Here is a 16,679-nt window from a genome sequence, read left to right on the forward strand (position 1 = left end):
AATTTAGCAAATAGTTTTGAACTTTCTTTTACAAAAGCAGCGATTGGTGATAAAATGAACATTTTTTCCTCTTTTCCTGCCCCTGTGAAGTTGCTAGCCTGCTGGAATTGTCCAAACAAGAAAGCAGCAGACAACAAAAGGCTAAAACACCAAAAATGATAAGCATCTGTGGAGCAGCTCACACTCAGAATATTCCCATGTGCAGATCGGTCTTAGAAGCCTGAGTGAAGCCATAGAATCTTTGCAGATATTGATAAGTGGAAAACGGAAAGATTACCCCTTGTATCTTGGACTATCTGGGCAAAAGAAAAACATCAAGCCCTCATCTAAGTATCACCAACTTGTACTGACTCTTTCCACTTTCCAGAGCCAAAGATAAAGTAATTAGTAAAATTATGGATTGTTACAGGGTGCCTGGGTGGCTCAGTCAGTTAAGCAACCAATTCTTGATTTCAGCTCAGGTCATGATCTTGGAGTCCTGAGATTGAGCCCGACTTCCGGCTCCATGCTCAGGGGGGAGTCTGTTCATGATTCTCTCCCTCTCCTTCTGCCCCTACTACCCCCCACGTGCTCCCTCTCAAATAAATAAATGAATAAATCTTTAAAAAAATAAATTACGAATTGTCACAACTGCTTTCAACGAGAAACATTGAAACATACAACTACTTGTATTCAATATACAACTCCCTCTAATAGTTAATTGTTTCCCCTCCAGCTTATTACAAATAACCTCTGCAATTTATTTTTAGGATTATGGCTTCAAACTATTTTTATATAGTTTAAGACTATTCCCAAGCGGTTGCCTGAATTAGGGAAAAACTGATATGTCTGTTCACTTACTAATACCCAAGGAATGCAGTATTTATTCACAGGACAGATTGTTCATATTTGAAGGTGAGTGGCTGTGGGGTCACACTCTTATTAGGAATGGGGCCAGATGTACCTTTCCTTGCTATTCCTATCAACTCCATCCCAATTTTTCTTAGAACCAGATTCTAGAATATTCTAGATTATCAGCTGCTCTTGGCAGGGTCTGGCTCTGTTGGTGGTTCTCTGTAAGTTCTCTCAGAATTCATGATGTTTTAGATTTTTAAAACAACACAATAGGACTACCGCAGTTCTTACCTCTGCTTGCCTGGTTGGTCTGTGTGCTTCACAGCTGGGTTCCTCTGATGTATTCTCTGCTTGAAATTCCCTACGGTCTAATGGCAGCTGTGTTTAGTTTCTTGAATTCACCCATCTTCCTTGTATGGCTGAGTTATCGTGACCATCCTTTGGGAGGACTGGCTGACCCCTTAGATTTCATTCTCGGTAACTTTTTCCTCAGTTCTACATCAGATAGGGTCTTAGGGATGGAACATCCCACCCATGGAAAGCAAGTATAAAATACCATATTCATACTAGAGGTTTCATCCTTGTAAATTTGAGACCAACTTGAAGCCAGACGTGGTACCCAAGCCTTATGTCATGTGCTACTTATCATCTCCATCTGGCTATTCAATAATTTTCTGACAATAGACTCCCCAAGCTAGCTCTCCAACTATCCTCCATGGAGAGTTTTTCGTTGAAAATTCCCTACTGCGTGTGGTTATGACTTAGGTATCCTTCAGAGTGATTACTCTTCTGGCTGACTCAAAGCAGCCCTCTCTGGGATGTTCACTTTTTTGAGAACCATCATCCACAGGAACAATTCCTGAGTAACCACCATCTCAGTGATTTTTAAACACACTTGCAACTTGTTGACTAAGGGGAACTTTCCAGAGCAGGGGAAAAACACGTTTTAGTGCTTCCTAACTAAATCCAAAATCTTGGTCTGTCAAACTGCAGTGAATTCAAATTATCTTGCTCTAAAACTTTTTTTTTTTTTTCCTGACTTTGGAGAAGAGTGAAGTGATCCTTGTTTTGAGTTTTCTCTTACTTTATGTGTTACAACAATACACACAAGCAACTCTGCTGGAGAACTTGAGTGTTCTAATTTTGTCTAAATCTATGATATTTAGTATCCATTTGATGTCATTTGTCTTAAGTCTGACCCTTTAGCTTCCTTTCCTAAGCCTGTGTTCCACCATCCAGCCCATATGCACACATACTACTCAGCAGTCCTACAGCATATGAACATGGAAATGTACATTTATTGGGCTCTGCTTATGAATTGGGTATCATTGTAATTGTATGCATTAACTTGCTCAGTCTTCACAACAACCGTAAATTATTAGTGTTATTCCCATTTTAGAGAAAAGAGAATTAAGCCTCAGGGAGACTAAGTAACTTTCATAGCTGCTAAATGAGGGAACCAGGATCCAAATTAAGACCCATCTAATTCCAAAGCCATAAGGATATACTACTTTCCTACATTACTCCAAGCAGACCCTTTCTGGCTGGAAACCTGTAACTCTTCAGTCAAAGGAGTGTAGGCTCTAGATATAATTTGGAGATCCTGAAATCAAAGGTAAATAGCTAATCCAGCATGGTTTTTTTTTTTTTTATACTTTTTATCTCTATTTTTGTAGATAGTTCCTTGGGTTTGTTAACTCATGTTATTTTCCTCTTATAAATGCTATTTCTGTTTAAGTACTGCTGGATTTGGAAATCATTCTCATGACTAAAGATTTGTTTGCCTAGTAAGAGCCCAGTGTAGGGCTGTGCTGCCAGTGGGCGCTCAATAAAGATTAATGGATGGTGGTGCACGTCTGTGTGGGAGTCGTGTGCTTCGGATATGCTCCATTCTCCGAAAGAGACAGAAATGATGCAGGAAGATGAAAATCACTGGATAATCATCTAAACCAGATCTCGAGTTTCTGTATTTGACTTTATGATCTGAGCAGTCACAAAGGCCCCAGGTACAGAAGGAATGGGAATAGAGAGTCTTGTGTTTTCTTCAGAAATGATTGGGAAAAATCAGATTCTAAGGCTTACTTCCAAGATTAATATCAACTTCTAGAGAAAACTTGCTTCTCTGATGAGGACTGAAGAGAATCAAATATTTTTTTTAATTGACACATTTTCTATTATTATATACATATAGAGATGATGAGTAATATGCCAAATCAGATGGCTTATTCAAACTGTCAGAATAAGGGCTGAAGCGTGAGTAACTACCCAGAGAACCTTCTGAGAAATTCAAGCAGTAGGAAGTGTCAGCAACCAGCCATTAGTTCATCTACTATACAGCCATCCCTGAACAACAACAACAAAATTTCTCCCAAAGTACATGGTGGGACGCTTCTAGAGAAAAGGGAGGAGGTCAATCCTTGAAACTTACTTCACCCAAAAGCCAACTGTCAATGAGCCCACCTGGATTTGTGTGCTCACTAGAAAAAGGGGTCAGCCATGTGACCTGGGAAGTGTTGCCTGCATTCGTGTATGATGCCTACAGAGCACTTCTCCAAATCTCAGCAGAACTTCCAGATGCTGGGGCCCTCTCTTGCAAAAAACAACCTGTGCTTTGACATTAGAAAAAGTGAAAGGAGAAACGCTTCCATTACTAGGGTGGAATGTTTGGTCCCACAGGTCTGGTTTCACAGTGTAGAGGGAAAGTGTGCCAGCACACACACTGGGTGGCCCTTATTCTGCTCACAGCTGTGTCTCACACCTACCATCTGCAAAAGTATGGCCTAGCTTTCTAGCGTTCATTCTGACTCTCCCATATCATGGTATCCTTACTGGGTTCTTCTGTAAGACGAGCCGTCTTCGATGGAAATGTACCTTGAGGTTTTCAGTGAGAATTTATTTACTCAACTCTCCCTTTTAAAAACTCCCTCTTGATCCCCCACTGGACTCTCTCTAGCAACAAAGAGGTCTTATGAATTTTGATAACTTGGTGCATTTGGAAAGAGTTTGATTAATACATTAACCTTCACCATCATTCCCACCATTTACTGTCTTGCCCCCCAAAAGAAATGTGACTTTTGAGAAGCAACCTAGATAGTGTGTTATTTCCATGTGTCTGCTGCTCAAACATATGAAAATACGGTACCTCGTGTGAACCCAGGTATTCTGAAATAGATGTATAATTATGCCCAAGACATGGACACACACTTTTAAAACCACTACCCTAAAAGTTAAAGATTTGGGGAGTGGGAAGGACTCTTGTCCAGTTACATACAGGAGCAGGAGTAACCTTAGCAGCCAGAGGGAGAGAAAATACAGAGACCTAGGCCGGGCTGAGCCCCAGGGACCAGGGCCTCACTCTAGATTCTCCCAGGAAAGATCTGAAGGAGCCGCTGACATTTCTCTTAAAAGAATCAATGAATCTTTGTTTTCTTCTGCCTCTCATTTGACCTTATTTCGTTTCGAAACAGAGAAGAAGGAAAGAAAGAACCAAATTGGCGCGGGGTGGAAGTTAGGCAGAAGAAACAGAAATGGAAAATGCTCTGCTGTGGAGGCCACAGACAGGATCCCAGGCCGCCGATCGTCACCCCGGGGATGTCATCGTTTGCTTGCTGTAGTCTTATTTGTTCTGGCTTCTCATTTCTGATTCTCACCCTGATGTAATAAGTCACCATCTTCCCAGCCATCATCCCCGTATTGACAAGCAAATGTCATCCACATTTGATTGACATCTATTGCTCCTGAATGCAAAAGTATGATTTACAAATCAATTCCACTTGTTTATTTAAAGCTGTTCTTGTGCCTTATGTATTTGTTAGTGGGATAAGTTGCCTAATACCTACTCTGGGGGGTTTTACATTAATATTACAAAACCAGGCTTTTCCTTCTCCCGCTCTCCCAACTGCAAATGGGGCTCTTCTTTCTCATATTTTTTCCTTTTTCCTCCCATGCCTCAGTGTACATGCAGGAAATGCCCTGTGAAGCTAATAGGACACTTTCCATATCTCAGCAAAAGACCTTACCCCGTACTTTGGTAAAGCCTGCTTGGTTTGTCTTAAGTCTTTTAAAGACCTTTTGACAAGTGATTATTTCCCATACATGTAAGTGCAAGGAAATGCAGTTTCAGGTCCAGGGGCAGGATCTCCCGAAAGGTAGCTAGAACTGTAATCCTGCGAATAGAGGGCATAGTTATATACTCGCCATCTGCAGCATTTGTTAAGAGAAACCCCCCCCACCCCCACCCTATTGTGTGGTGGGCCTGTTCATCCATAATCCTCCAGGACGTCCTTTGGCTTTTCAACACACCTTACTGTTCTCTGGGTAGCATCTTATTTTTCATTTTAGAAGGATGGCAAGGAAAACCATAAGGTTAAAAAGAAAAAAAAAAAAACCCATCTGGAAAAATTCTAAAGGGCCCTTCTTATGTTAAAAGTGGCATTTTGAAAAGCACCTGAAGTACCGGTTGAGGGTGGGTGAGCCAGTAGAGAAATACTGTCAACCAAGCCACCGTCTTTTCAACCTTCACCTCCATCCTCCAACTGGCGCCGCGGGGCGCGGGGTGGGGGTGGGGGGTAAAGAGAGGGCTTAGGTGTGACCTTCGAGGACCCAAGGCTATTGCACATCTGTCTCCCCCGCCCCCCTCCAGGTATGTCCAGCGAGAGCGCTGCCATCACCTGGGTTCAGCAAGGGAGTATTCACGATCTCACTGTTCATCCATGTGCGGAGGGGAAAAAAAAAGAGAGAGAGAGAGAGAGGCTGGGGGGGGGGGATAAAATCCCACATTGTCAGAGTAATGCCAAACTCTCTCTGAGTGGGATGAGCAGAGCAGATGCTGCAGTGAGATGCCAAAGCGGCTCCCCTTCCTCTGTGCCTTGGGTGCCTATAAATTGCTCCGGCGCGCGTTTGTCAGCCTCCTCTTCTCCTGGCAGGTGGTGCCCAGGCACAAGTCTGCGTTCAGTCTCCGCGGCGCTCGGCTGCCGGCCGCGAGGCGCCCGCCGCTGCTCGCCAGCTCCTCCGCGCCGGCCCCGAGCCTGCCGAGCTCACCGGGGCGCGGTCGGGGGCCTGGGGTGCGCGTCTCCCGAGCAGGGGCGGCTGCAGGGGAGGCGGAGAGAGGCGCCGCAAGGGCGAACGGAGCTCGCGAAGGAGGCAAAGGGAGGAGGCAGGAAAAGGCAACTTCAGACGGAAAGTTGGTGCGAACTGGCGCAGTCGGCAAAAACGGAAAAGTCGATCGCACGCCGCGGCTGCATAAAAGTGTGAGCCGGCCCGGCCGGAGCGAGAGGCGGCGGCAGGCTCTGCCCTGCGGGTGGCCGCGCCCGCCCGCGCCCGCGCCCGCGCCCGCCGCAGCCACAGGTGCCGAGGGGCTCGCGGGAGGCAGGAGGGCGCCCCGCGCACCCCGCCCCCGGCCCCCGCCCCCAGCCCGGGACTTCAGCTCAAGTCACTCGGCGTCCGAGCTCCGTCCCCAGCCGCGGCTTCCGCGGGGCAGCGGGAGCGGGAGCGGGAGCAGGCGGGGAGCGGCCGGCGCGCGCGCGCCCAGGGGAGTTGGGGTTCGCAGGGGGTTGTTTTCGGCTCTGAGGAGGTCCCCGCCCAACCTTCAAAATTTTGTCCAAAAGCAGACAAGAGGATCGCCCCGCGCTGAGCCGGCTGGTGGGCAGCAGGAGGCGCCTGATCGCCGCCGGGGCGCTGGGGGTGGTGATGGTGCTGCTGCTGGTCATCCTCATCCCGGTGCTGGTGAGCTCGGCCGGCACGTCGGCGCACTACGAGATGCTGGGCACCTGCCGCATGGTCTGCGACCCCTACGGGGGCACCAAGGCGCCCAGCACCGCCGCCACGCCCGACCGCGGCCTCATGCAGTCCCTGCCCACCTTCATCCAGGGCCCCAAGGGCGAGGCCGGCAGGCCGGGGAAGGCGGGCCCGCGGGGGCCCCCCGGGGAGCCCGGGCCGCCGGGTCCCGTGGGCCCTCCGGGCGAGAAGGGCGAGCCCGGCCGCCAAGGCCTGCCGGGCCCGCCCGGGGCGCCGGGCCTGAACGCGGCCGGGGCGATCAGTGCCGCCACCTACAGCACCGTGCCCAAGATCGCCTTCTACGCCGGCCTCAAGCGGCAGCACGAAGGCTACGAGGTGCTCAAGTTCGACGACGTGGTCACCAACCTCGGCAACCACTACGACCCCACCACGGGCAAGTTCACCTGCTCTATCCCGGGCATCTACTTCTTCACCTACCACGTCCTGATGCGCGGAGGGGACGGCACCAGCATGTGGGCTGATCTCTGCAAGAACAACCAGGTGAGTGCGGGCGGGCAGCGGGGTGGGCGGGGAGGGAGCGCGGGAAGGTGCAGGCAGGAGGGAGGAGACCCCGGAAACGGGGGTGGGAGCCGAAGGGGGCGCCCGGAGGCCTGGAGAGGGCGGTCCCCCCGCCGGGACCTGCGCTCCGCTCGGAGCGAGCGCGCGGGCGGGCCGGCGTGAGCGCCCCTCGAGGGTGGGGGAGCCCGGAGCTCGGTCCCCTGGACAGCCGGGGCCCCGGGGTGCGGGGGGCGTGGGGGGTTCTTCAGCAGCGTAGGGGCGCTCTCGGGCTTCGCCTGGAACAGCAGGGCAGGGGGAGCCCCGAAATGGGCGTGCCAGGCGGGAGAAAGGGGCCCGCGGGAGAAGGAAGGGACCCGAAGGAGCGAGTCCCAGTGTGGCCCGTCCCAGGGCCGACGAGGGGACCCGCGGACTGGCGGTCGCAAGGCCCCAGCGGCGTCCCAGCCCCGGGAAACGAGCAGACCGTCAAATGCAAGGGACGAACTCCGGCTTAGATCTCAGCCCAAGGAGGAGAAGGGGACCGAATGAGTCCTGGCAGCAAAAGAAAAAAAGTTGAGACTCATGGGTGTACTCAGTAAAACGCGCACCCAAATGCAGGAGCGGGACTCCACTGGCCGGAGTAGGAGGCCGCACAGGCAGGTGCGCGGAGGGCGAAGGGCCTCGCCCCGGGGAGCCCCCGGGGCCTCCTGCGTGACGGTCTTTCCAACCCTGCCTCCTCCCAAGCCAGGCGCCTCGGCCTTGACTGGGAACTGGCCTCAGATTAGCCCCGGCCTCCTCCGAGACGCTCTCCCGAGCCGGTCGGCCCTGCCACGGGGGTCACGGGGCTGCAGTTTTATGCTGGGGCCACTTTACCGTTTGCTTGAGGAATTCGGGGTCACCCCAAGTGGGTCTGATCTCTTCGGAGAGGAAAATAGTGGCTGTAACTACCTGAGAGTGTCATCCGGACCTGAGGTGCGCGCTGAATCAGCAGCCACGCTCTGGGCCAGGCCTTGCAACCTGCAGCCTGCAGTCTGGGCTGAGTTCTCTGGCTTTAATTTTGCCGATTGGGTGGCACAGGGAATGGCCCAGAACCCCGCCATGGCCAACTTAGATTTAACAAGCGCCACGGGGCTTCAGGTCACCCGCTCCTTGAATCCAGACCTTCTTTAGTTATAATCCAGGTTTCCATTAAAGCAGCATTAAGGCAAGATTTCTTCCAAAGACCTAGCTCGGTATCAGAGTTTTGCAGGGTTTTGATTTGTTTTCTTTTGTTTTGTTTTGTTTTTTTTTTCAAAAGTGAAAGACAAATATTCTAAATGTATCAGAAGGAAAGAACAAAAAATCCTGTCCCTCCTCCCTCTTCCCACCCATCACTTCTAAAGGAATTTAGAAGTCAATAGCTCCAGGACCCCACAGGACAAGTAAAACAAACAAACAAACAAACAAAAAAAGGAAAAATGGCCACCAGGAGGCACTGACAGGGTTGTTTATTATAGTTATTATGCACAAAAATAATATTAAGATAAAGATTATTTACAGAGCAGTGAGTTGGTTTTAGGTAAATGGCTAAAAAGGGCATGACTCACTGTACCAAAATAGAGCTATTGTGTTACCTTTACAAAATGGTTTATGAGCAGCCCCTTAGCAGACAGCGATGAGGCACCCATTTATTTACCAGTTGGCTCTCTCCTGACTCAAAGGTTAGGTCTGGAAAATACTGTCAAGACTGAAGGATTGTTTTTAGAGATTTTAATTAAAATGGAATAATGTTCAAGTTTTATCAGCCACTGAATAAAAATACATCTTTAAATACCTGGAAATTGGCAATTGCATGAAAAATCAGGGGATGGCACATTTAAATTAGTTTAAAGGTGGCTGTGTCAACTGCTGAGCCCGGGTATATTGAACTGATCCCAAGAAAACCATTTTGTACACGTGTTTTAGGTGCATTTTGTTTTTAAAATTATTTCATTGTTTGGAGAGCCGAATGCTCCTTTGTATCAGCCTAGCATGCACATTCTACAAGCATGAGGAAAAAAAAAATAGGGCAAACCAGCTGACCTTATCATGTATAAAGCTCTCCATTGGCATTATTAAGCTGTTACTTCTTCAAAAGGTGTGCAACAAGTAATTCAGGAAGATATGGGTAGCAACAAACAATGTATTTTCAACTTGGCATGGACTAGTTTGGAAAATAGCTATTAAAATATTACTGTTAAGGAAATATTACTGTTTAGGAGTTACAAAATAGAACTGTTTTGTAAAGTCTGATCTGTAGACAGTTGCAAGTGAGGAATATTTTATAAAGTTTATTTTCTTAATTTTAAATAGTTTATCCATGATTTTCAGTTCTCTTCTTGTCTGATCACTTCTTAGAATGGCAGCTTCCCCCCTGAGCAGACCTAATTTGTTTTCACAAAACAGAAACTCAGAGATCCATGTCAGCGTAATGTTCTATGGATTAAGTGGATTTGAGAAGCACAAAAATTAAACTAAAAATTCAGTTCACTCTAGGATAGAGGGAATGCCTCTGGACCGTAACCATATGAGAACCATTTTATTTATGCTTTGTGTTGAATGCAGGATCACAGATGGAAACATCAAAGGCCAGTAAATTAATCTGATGCACCACTTAACCTTTTGTTTATGATTCCACAGAAGTACAATGAAAATGAAATTATGAGAGCATCAGTAGCAATTAATTAAATTAGCAAATGTTACCATAAATATTGTCTCTAATAATAAACCCTCACTAATAAGATAATGCTAAAGCCACACAAGCTACTATGTTCTCACAGACATGCCACTAAAAGGATCACAGTTCTCATATTCCCCATGAAACCATCAACCTAAATTTAACCATACCATTCGTTGAGAGCCCATGACAGTGCATATGCAAGGTAAAAGTTGGACTCGAATGGCTTCACAGACAGGAAATATAATTTTAATGTGTTCGCATACCTTTAGCAGAAAACCTGAATTTAGAAATTGTTCTTTGAATACAGCCAATGTAATACCACTATAATAAGCCCCTATCATAAAAACTAGAACTGGCTCAAGATTAGAACTATAAAATAATTGAAGGCCTGGTTTATTCTAAGAAGGTATTAATTACAACACCAATGAACATGAGATATATTGGAAACAATAGTTCGTGGGTGGATATTCCTTCATAAATTGGTGAGATTAATGAAATGCCAAATTAATACTCTCTTTTTAAAAGCTGTGAAACATGCGCTACAGATCAAGCAGGCTCCAAATAGTTAACTTATAATATGAAAAGATATTAGAGTACATTTAGGCAGAAATGAGTATATCGGGGAAGGAAAGGATGCATCATATTCCCGGAGAAAATGCTGAAATCGGTGTACATTTAGGAACCTGAAAATAGCCTCCAAGGTGGATGCATTACCTTCCCTGTAGTTTGATGGCTTTAAGGGAGAGTTGTTGGAAGTCACCGAGCTGATTACTAGAGCTTGAAATTTCAAGTTCCATTATACCTTTACGGTAGGATCAGGTGAGCAGGTGTACAAAAATCATGCAAAGTACACTGGGGTATGGCAGTTATTTAATTGGGAAAGTCTCGTAACCTACAGTATAGGTTAAAATCTTAAGAGAATCACTTTCATTAAAAAGCTATCACACAACAAAGGAAGTGAAAAACCATAAGGGTAACCTTCCAGTCTGTGGGATCGCACTAATGCATTTGCAGGTTTTTGTGGTTGTAGCTACAGAATCAAAATGGTCATATTTACATGGCTTTGTGCTTATACCCTGTAGAATAAAAACTGCATTACATGTATATTTAAGACTATTGTCTCTAAATGGAGGGATTTTAATGAGTACTGGTTCCCAGATGTCTTTATATAGAAAACAGTGTTAAAGCAATACCCAGAGAGCATATATTAGACACCTAAAGCACTAAATAAAATGTGTCTGGTTATTAATAATAGCTGAAAAATATATTTATGGATTGCTCATTAATATGTTACTGGCATGGCTAAATGACTGATTTGTGTTTTAAATTTTCTCACCCATTAAAAAGTCCACACGTTTAAAAAAAAAAAAAAAAGATGAGGTCATAATGGTGCTATCCTCCTTGTAGATTTTTTTTTCCCCCGGGGCATTAATGACTAGGCGAAATTAATAAATCAAAGCACTCAACTCCTACAAACTTATGATTAATTTCTAGGAAATATTACAACATTAAATTGTATTATTACTTAGCGGTCAAAACAGATCGCTTCACTGAATTGGTGTATACATTTGAGTCAGTGTTTCTGAGCATAATTGCATGGCATATTGCTTTCACTGTATTAGTGTCAGCACAGTGTTAAGCAATTCTAAATCTTTTAAGCCCCTTTCTCCTTTTGCTATACGATACCCACAAAGAAATTTTTAAAATACTACTCAAATTACTTTACAAGTTCAGCAGTGTCAAAGAGCCTTCTCCTTTTTTAACATTTCAGCATTAATGTGAGAACACACCGCATGAAAATTTAATTTGAAAACCTATCGTTTAAGTTTTGAAAGAAATGCATGGAAATTCTTGACTTATGTCTCTTTTCTCTCATTTTGCCAAGTGATAAAATCCAGCATACTCTACCCCAAGTCATGCATTATTACATAATGCAGGTTTACAAAACCACTAAATCACTTGCTATGGTATTCAGGGAAATACCATTATAGTGGAATAGAAACAAGCCACAGAGTGGATGTTTTACCGAAATCAATCAAATACAAGTCTGCCTATCGAACATTTTTTTCCAAGGCAGGATCAAGATATAGCTAAATAAATAGGAAGCCTAATTTGAGTTGAGGATATGATGGAATGTCCATATTACTTGAAATGATAGGCAATTTGACTGTTTGCAAATGTCTGCCAACCCACTAATGAGATCACAGGCTCAGCATGAGTAGATTATAGGCAACTTCTGTCCTCAAAGCAAACCACACATTTTTAGGATCACTTAAATGTAAAAGGATATTCAATCATATCAGTCAAAAATTTTTAGGAATTTTAGAGGCCTCAAAGCTTAGTTCCTTCTGTAACTTTTAGGTATGTTGACATTAAATAATTTATTCAAGCGCACGCATCACAGGTAAGTAATAAAAAGGCAAAAATGGAAAAATGAACTCAGCACACTTGGGTGATGTTTAAATGAGGTTTCTGGCCAAGATTTTCAAAAGCCCTAAATCAAAAGGCTCTCTTCTTCTTCTTCTTTTTTTTTTTTCCTTCTCCCTATACAGTAGAGTCGGAGTCGTGTTATGTCTCTGAGCCTCAACTGCTCTGGATCTCAATTTTCTCATAATCGTGGGGACCAGCTGAGGTTTGGATTGAACCTCTCTCTGTCCTCATAAACGTCTGGTTAGCATATTGCTAATTGGCTTAAATTAAAATGCAAAAAAAAAAATACCCTTATTTCCCATTTCGAGAAGGGATTGGGCCTGGAGATTCAAGGAATTAGAAAAAGTGCTGATTTAGGAAGAGGATAGCGTGGTGTGTGTTGTCGACAACCTGCGGTGGGAAGAGACTGCTGGAATGGCCCTGGCGAAAGCACCTCTTACTCGGTTCTGCTCCTTTCCAGTGGGCATAGTTGAAACTGTTACAGAGCTAGCCCCGTAGAGCTCCGGGGTGCCTAGGGGGACTCCCCCACGCTGAATCCTGTGCTATGGCAGCAGGTGGGCTTCTGAGGCTGTGTGAATGGCAAAGAGGAAACCTGGGCATCTTCTCCTCCAAATTCTAATTCTTGTTTGTTCCACACAGGTGCGTGCCAGTGCCATCGCTCAAGACGCTGATCAGAATTACGACTATGCCAGTAACAGTGTGGTTCTTCACCTGGAGCCGGGAGATGAAGTCTACATCAAATTAGATGGTGGGAAAGCCCACGGAGGGAATAACAACAAATACAGCACATTTTCTGGATTTATTATTTACGCTGACTGATACCGCAGAAACTAAGCTGCTTATTCTGAGTTTGGACACTGGATTCGTTTGGCTAACGTCCGTGAATCAAGGATCCCCGGGGGATGCCGGTTGCGGGGCACCTCAGTTGTGTATATGTGGGCAATGCAAATGCTACCTGACTCACATCTGTACACTCAGAAACATCATGTAAAAAAAAATATATTAAAAGCAAGATAAGCAGATGTGTTATCCACTACCGCCAAAGCAAATACTCCTCCTTATCGTTAGTGTCCATGTGAATGAAGTCCTATATAGATCACAAATTTTTATAGAAAAATCTAAGACACTGAATTATTTCTCCAATATATATGATACTTTGGTGTACTGTGATCTTGCTGCTTTTATCCATATGTCAGCTTCGGTTCTTGTGAGTTTACCTGCTTATTATGATACTTGGAGTCCATTCATAGTGTGGGGAGAATGAGTTTACCCTGCAGGAGAAGGTCTGATTGAAATAATGCTGCTTGTCCCCAAAGAAATTGTTTGCCTTGTACTTTTGTTAACTTTAGAGCTAGTCCTGGGAATGATTCAACTTCAAGCCTTAACCTGGAATCTTCTGGATTTGAGGGAATTCCCAAGCCTGTGATCATTTTCACATTTTCTTTTTCTTACGAATTTTCTTTTCTCTCTTTTCTGGTGATAGTCTTTAAATATAGAGATCGAAATTGTATCATAGGATTACCCTCTAAGTGTGAAAATGTGTAATTATGTATGGTATTTAGAAATTCCCCTGTGTGTCCATTTTGTCAATAGAATGCGTTTAGATTTACTTAGAAAGTCAGAGACATTTATTCTTTGGTGTTAAATCAGACTGAGGCTTTCGGCTTCTTTGGAACAAAAGATTATTCATAACCCAATGCACAATGGTTTAATTTGAGCTACTGCATGAGTCACCAAGGGGACCCTAAGTTAAGGCCTTCGAATAGTTACTACAAGGCGTGGCCCGAGATTATTTCAAAATGAACGATTTCACATGTAACCAATAAGACAACAAAGTGTATATATTTTATACAAATACGTGCTACACATACATGTATTTGTGTGTGTACACATAAAACACACACACGTTAGATCAAATATTATATATATGTATATACACACACACATATATATGTGTGTGTGTATATATATACATATATATAATGGCTTCAGACCATAGGCACAGTGGCTGTATAGCCTCGAAATTTAATTTAAAAAATATGTGTATATATACACACAAACACACATAAATTATTTGACTTATTTTGGATCGAAATATATTTTGGATTACAAAAGTATATGGAATAGCAAAATAATTTAAATGACTTCTCTTGTAAGAGTTACCCAGAAAATTAAATTTCATTTGGTTAAAATGCCCTATACATCACATGTCTGTAAATTAAGCCTATGGTTTCTTTATTACCATATGCCAATCAATACTTCCACTGCATTCTGTGGCAGACTGTTAATATTAGGACTGCACAAACAAAGTGGCTCTCTTTTGCAACGTTTATGAATTATATGCGTTTGAATTATCAATTCCTTTTCTTTTTTTCTCAGGTGGATTAAAGCGGACAGTAAAGTAGATTCCGAGAGTAGTGCAAATCATTTCTCTCTGGTTAAAACACACTGCCAAAGCCATCTCTTTAACCTAAGAAAAAGATTAAAAATGCATGTTGATATACCCTATCAGACAACTTCCACTATTACAATGAAAAATCCGTTCCCCTCTCTGTTGCCTTTGAAGACTCTCTGAATGCATAGATTTGAAAAACAGGGATGTAAAAATCTGCTTGTTTTACTGGTGAAGGACATTTGCATTTTTTCATTTAAAGGAATTAGTTTGTTCTGGCTCATTCCTCTTGGGTACTTTCTGTTCTAATACACAGAAAGCTTGATCATCTTTGATCCACAGAAATATCTTGTATTTAGAAAACCTCAACTTTCCAAAAGAGTTACGCATGTTCCCATCTGAAGGTGCTGTTGGCTTGGTTTAAATGCCTTGGTCTGAGTAACTGTCATGATTTTTATGATTAAAAACACTTAGCCCGTTCATCAAGAATAATGACTAATTCTGTTGGCTTTTTCTGATATGTTAGCAGATTCATAAAGGAGTTGCAATGGATTTATTTCTGTTTAACAATATATATTTATCAAGAGGGATTGGTAGAAAGAGTTTGGGGATTTTTTTGGTGGTGGTGGTGGTGGGGTAACAAACAGCATAATGAGGAATCAACCAAAAGATTAATTTATAAAACAGCAGTGCACATCTTCTGTGAGTTTTAAAAAGGCTTTATTTACACAAAACATCAGGGCTGGGTACCTTTTCAAGAATAGGCTCTAGAATCAGAATGTCATTTCTAATGGATCTGACCTTTTCTTCAGATAACTAAGCATTATTTTCTCTGTTTAGGCCCAAGGAAAAACAAATAAAAGGTAAAGGAAATAAAGGGAATATATATAAGGCTAACATTTCTCTCTTTTTTTTTTTGCATTATATATTATTAATTAAACTGTGGCCTTTGTTATTATCAATGTAATGATTCATTAAACTATATTATGTAATATATTTTGACTTTTATGATTGAATTTTTATAATTGAGCATTATGTGTTCATGCTCCCTTCTACAAATTTTTTAAAGCAACAAAGTTTTACAGCAAAAATGGATACCAGCAAGCCAAAGGCAACCAAACTGATTTATTATCAGTAAATACAGATAAGGGAGATGGCATATGATTAAGCTTACACAATATTTTTACCAATGTGAATTGGTAATTGTATTACAATATCCTATGGAAAAAAAAAAAAAGCTGCAAAATTTAACTTCCCTTGCTGCCGAAGCAATTTTAAAGTGCCATATTATTCATTAAGCATTAATTAAAGAACAGCAGGATAATTAGTACGATCATCAATATTACAAGAAACATTAGATTGCTCCAGAAGGGGGTAATTTGACTAGAAACACTTTAAATTTTCTCAAGTAGTGCAGCTGATAGATTAAGAAAACAAAACGAGACTCCACTAAGAGGATACAGACTGTAAATCACTGTTTGGAAATTGGTATTTCTGTGTTTATTTTGTGAAGGCAAAACAATAGGCCCAATTAAGTCAGTAGCTTCCTAAAGGCACAGAGGTCGTAACTGGTTTCTGAGAAGGCAAAACTCTTCTGATTCTCCTAAAGATGAAACGACCCGTCATGAGTCCTACAGAGCTCTGATTAATATTTCACAGTGGGTTTGAAATCACTGAGAAGTGTCCTCCGCAAGCTTTATACTCAAGGTGTGAATTCATAAACAACCATCCTATTTGAAAGTTAGCCATTGCTTAGGGTTTTCTATGAGTATCTTATCAAGTGCATTCTCGGTGATACCTCTAAGCAGCATTTTAGGAACAATGTTGGTAAGTATATGAGAATAGCCGTGACCTCCGTATTTCATTAGCCGGTGCTTCGTATGTATGTCATGCGCCATCAGAATTCGATCTTCATAGCCCTCATCCACCAGAAGACGCACTCTGTGAAAAATGTTAACTCATTACATGGCATTGGTCTCACATTTAAAATGATCGGAGTGCTTTAAACGTTTTATTCATAAACCTGTTGTGCTTGCTGTAGAAATACGGTCTCCT

General features: G+C 43.3%; 3 protein-coding genes across 11 annotated transcripts in view; 2 read left to right on the forward strand and 1 right to left on the reverse strand.

Moving 5' to 3' along the window:
- RSU1 (Ras suppressor protein 1) overlaps positions 1-4,606 on the forward strand; it is a 250,560-nt gene extending 245,954 nt beyond the window's left edge. For both annotated transcript variants that reach the window (XM_077897074.1, XM_077897076.1), the window contains one exon: positions 4,302-4,606. Coding sequence is in view for 1 of the 2 variants with exons in the window: in XM_077897076.1 (XP_077753202.1) it covers position 4,302 (1 nt within the window). In the remaining variant the exon portion in view is untranslated. The remainder of the gene's footprint in view (positions 1-4,301) is intronic.
- Positions 1-16,679, reverse strand: part of PTER (phosphotriesterase related) — a 143,838-nt gene that overhangs the window by 61,486 nt on the left and 65,673 nt on the right. For 4 of the 8 annotated variants that reach the window (XM_077897063.1, XM_077897064.1, XM_077897066.1 and 1 more), the window contains one exon: positions 15,323-16,565. The exons of the other annotated variants lie outside the window; for them this stretch is intronic. In XM_077897063.1, the coding sequence (XP_077753189.1) occupies positions 16,355-16,565 (211 nt within the window). In that variant the 3' untranslated portion in view covers positions 15,323-16,354. Of the gene's footprint in view, positions 1-15,322; positions 16,566-16,679 lie in introns of those variants that run through there. 8 annotated transcript variants of the gene reach the window in all.
- Positions 6,217-15,620, forward strand: C1QL3 (complement C1q like 3). The gene is made up of 2 exons (XM_077897077.1): positions 6,217-7,110; positions 12,872-15,620. The coding sequence occupies exons 1-2, from the start codon at positions 6,523-6,525 to the stop codon at positions 13,049-13,051; spliced, it is 768 nt and encodes a 255-aa protein (XP_077753203.1). The 5' UTR covers positions 6,217-6,522; the 3' UTR covers positions 13,052-15,620.

The sequence above is a fragment of the Canis aureus genome, chromosome 5 (assembly GCF_053574225.1).
Source record: "Canis aureus isolate CA01 chromosome 5, VMU_Caureus_v.1.0, whole genome shotgun sequence".
In the NCBI taxonomy this organism is placed as follows: Eukaryota; Metazoa; Chordata; class Mammalia; order Carnivora; family Canidae; genus Canis; species Canis aureus.

Coding starts and splice junctions, on each gene's coding strand:
- C1QL3 (XM_077897077.1), top strand. CDS start 6,523: ATGGTGCTGCTGCTGGTCATCCTCATCCCGGTGCTGGTGAGCTCGGCC. Junction 7,111..12,871: donor ATCTCTGCAAGAACAACCAG/GTGAGTGCGGGC, acceptor TGTTCCACACAG/GTGCGTGCCAGTGCCATCGC.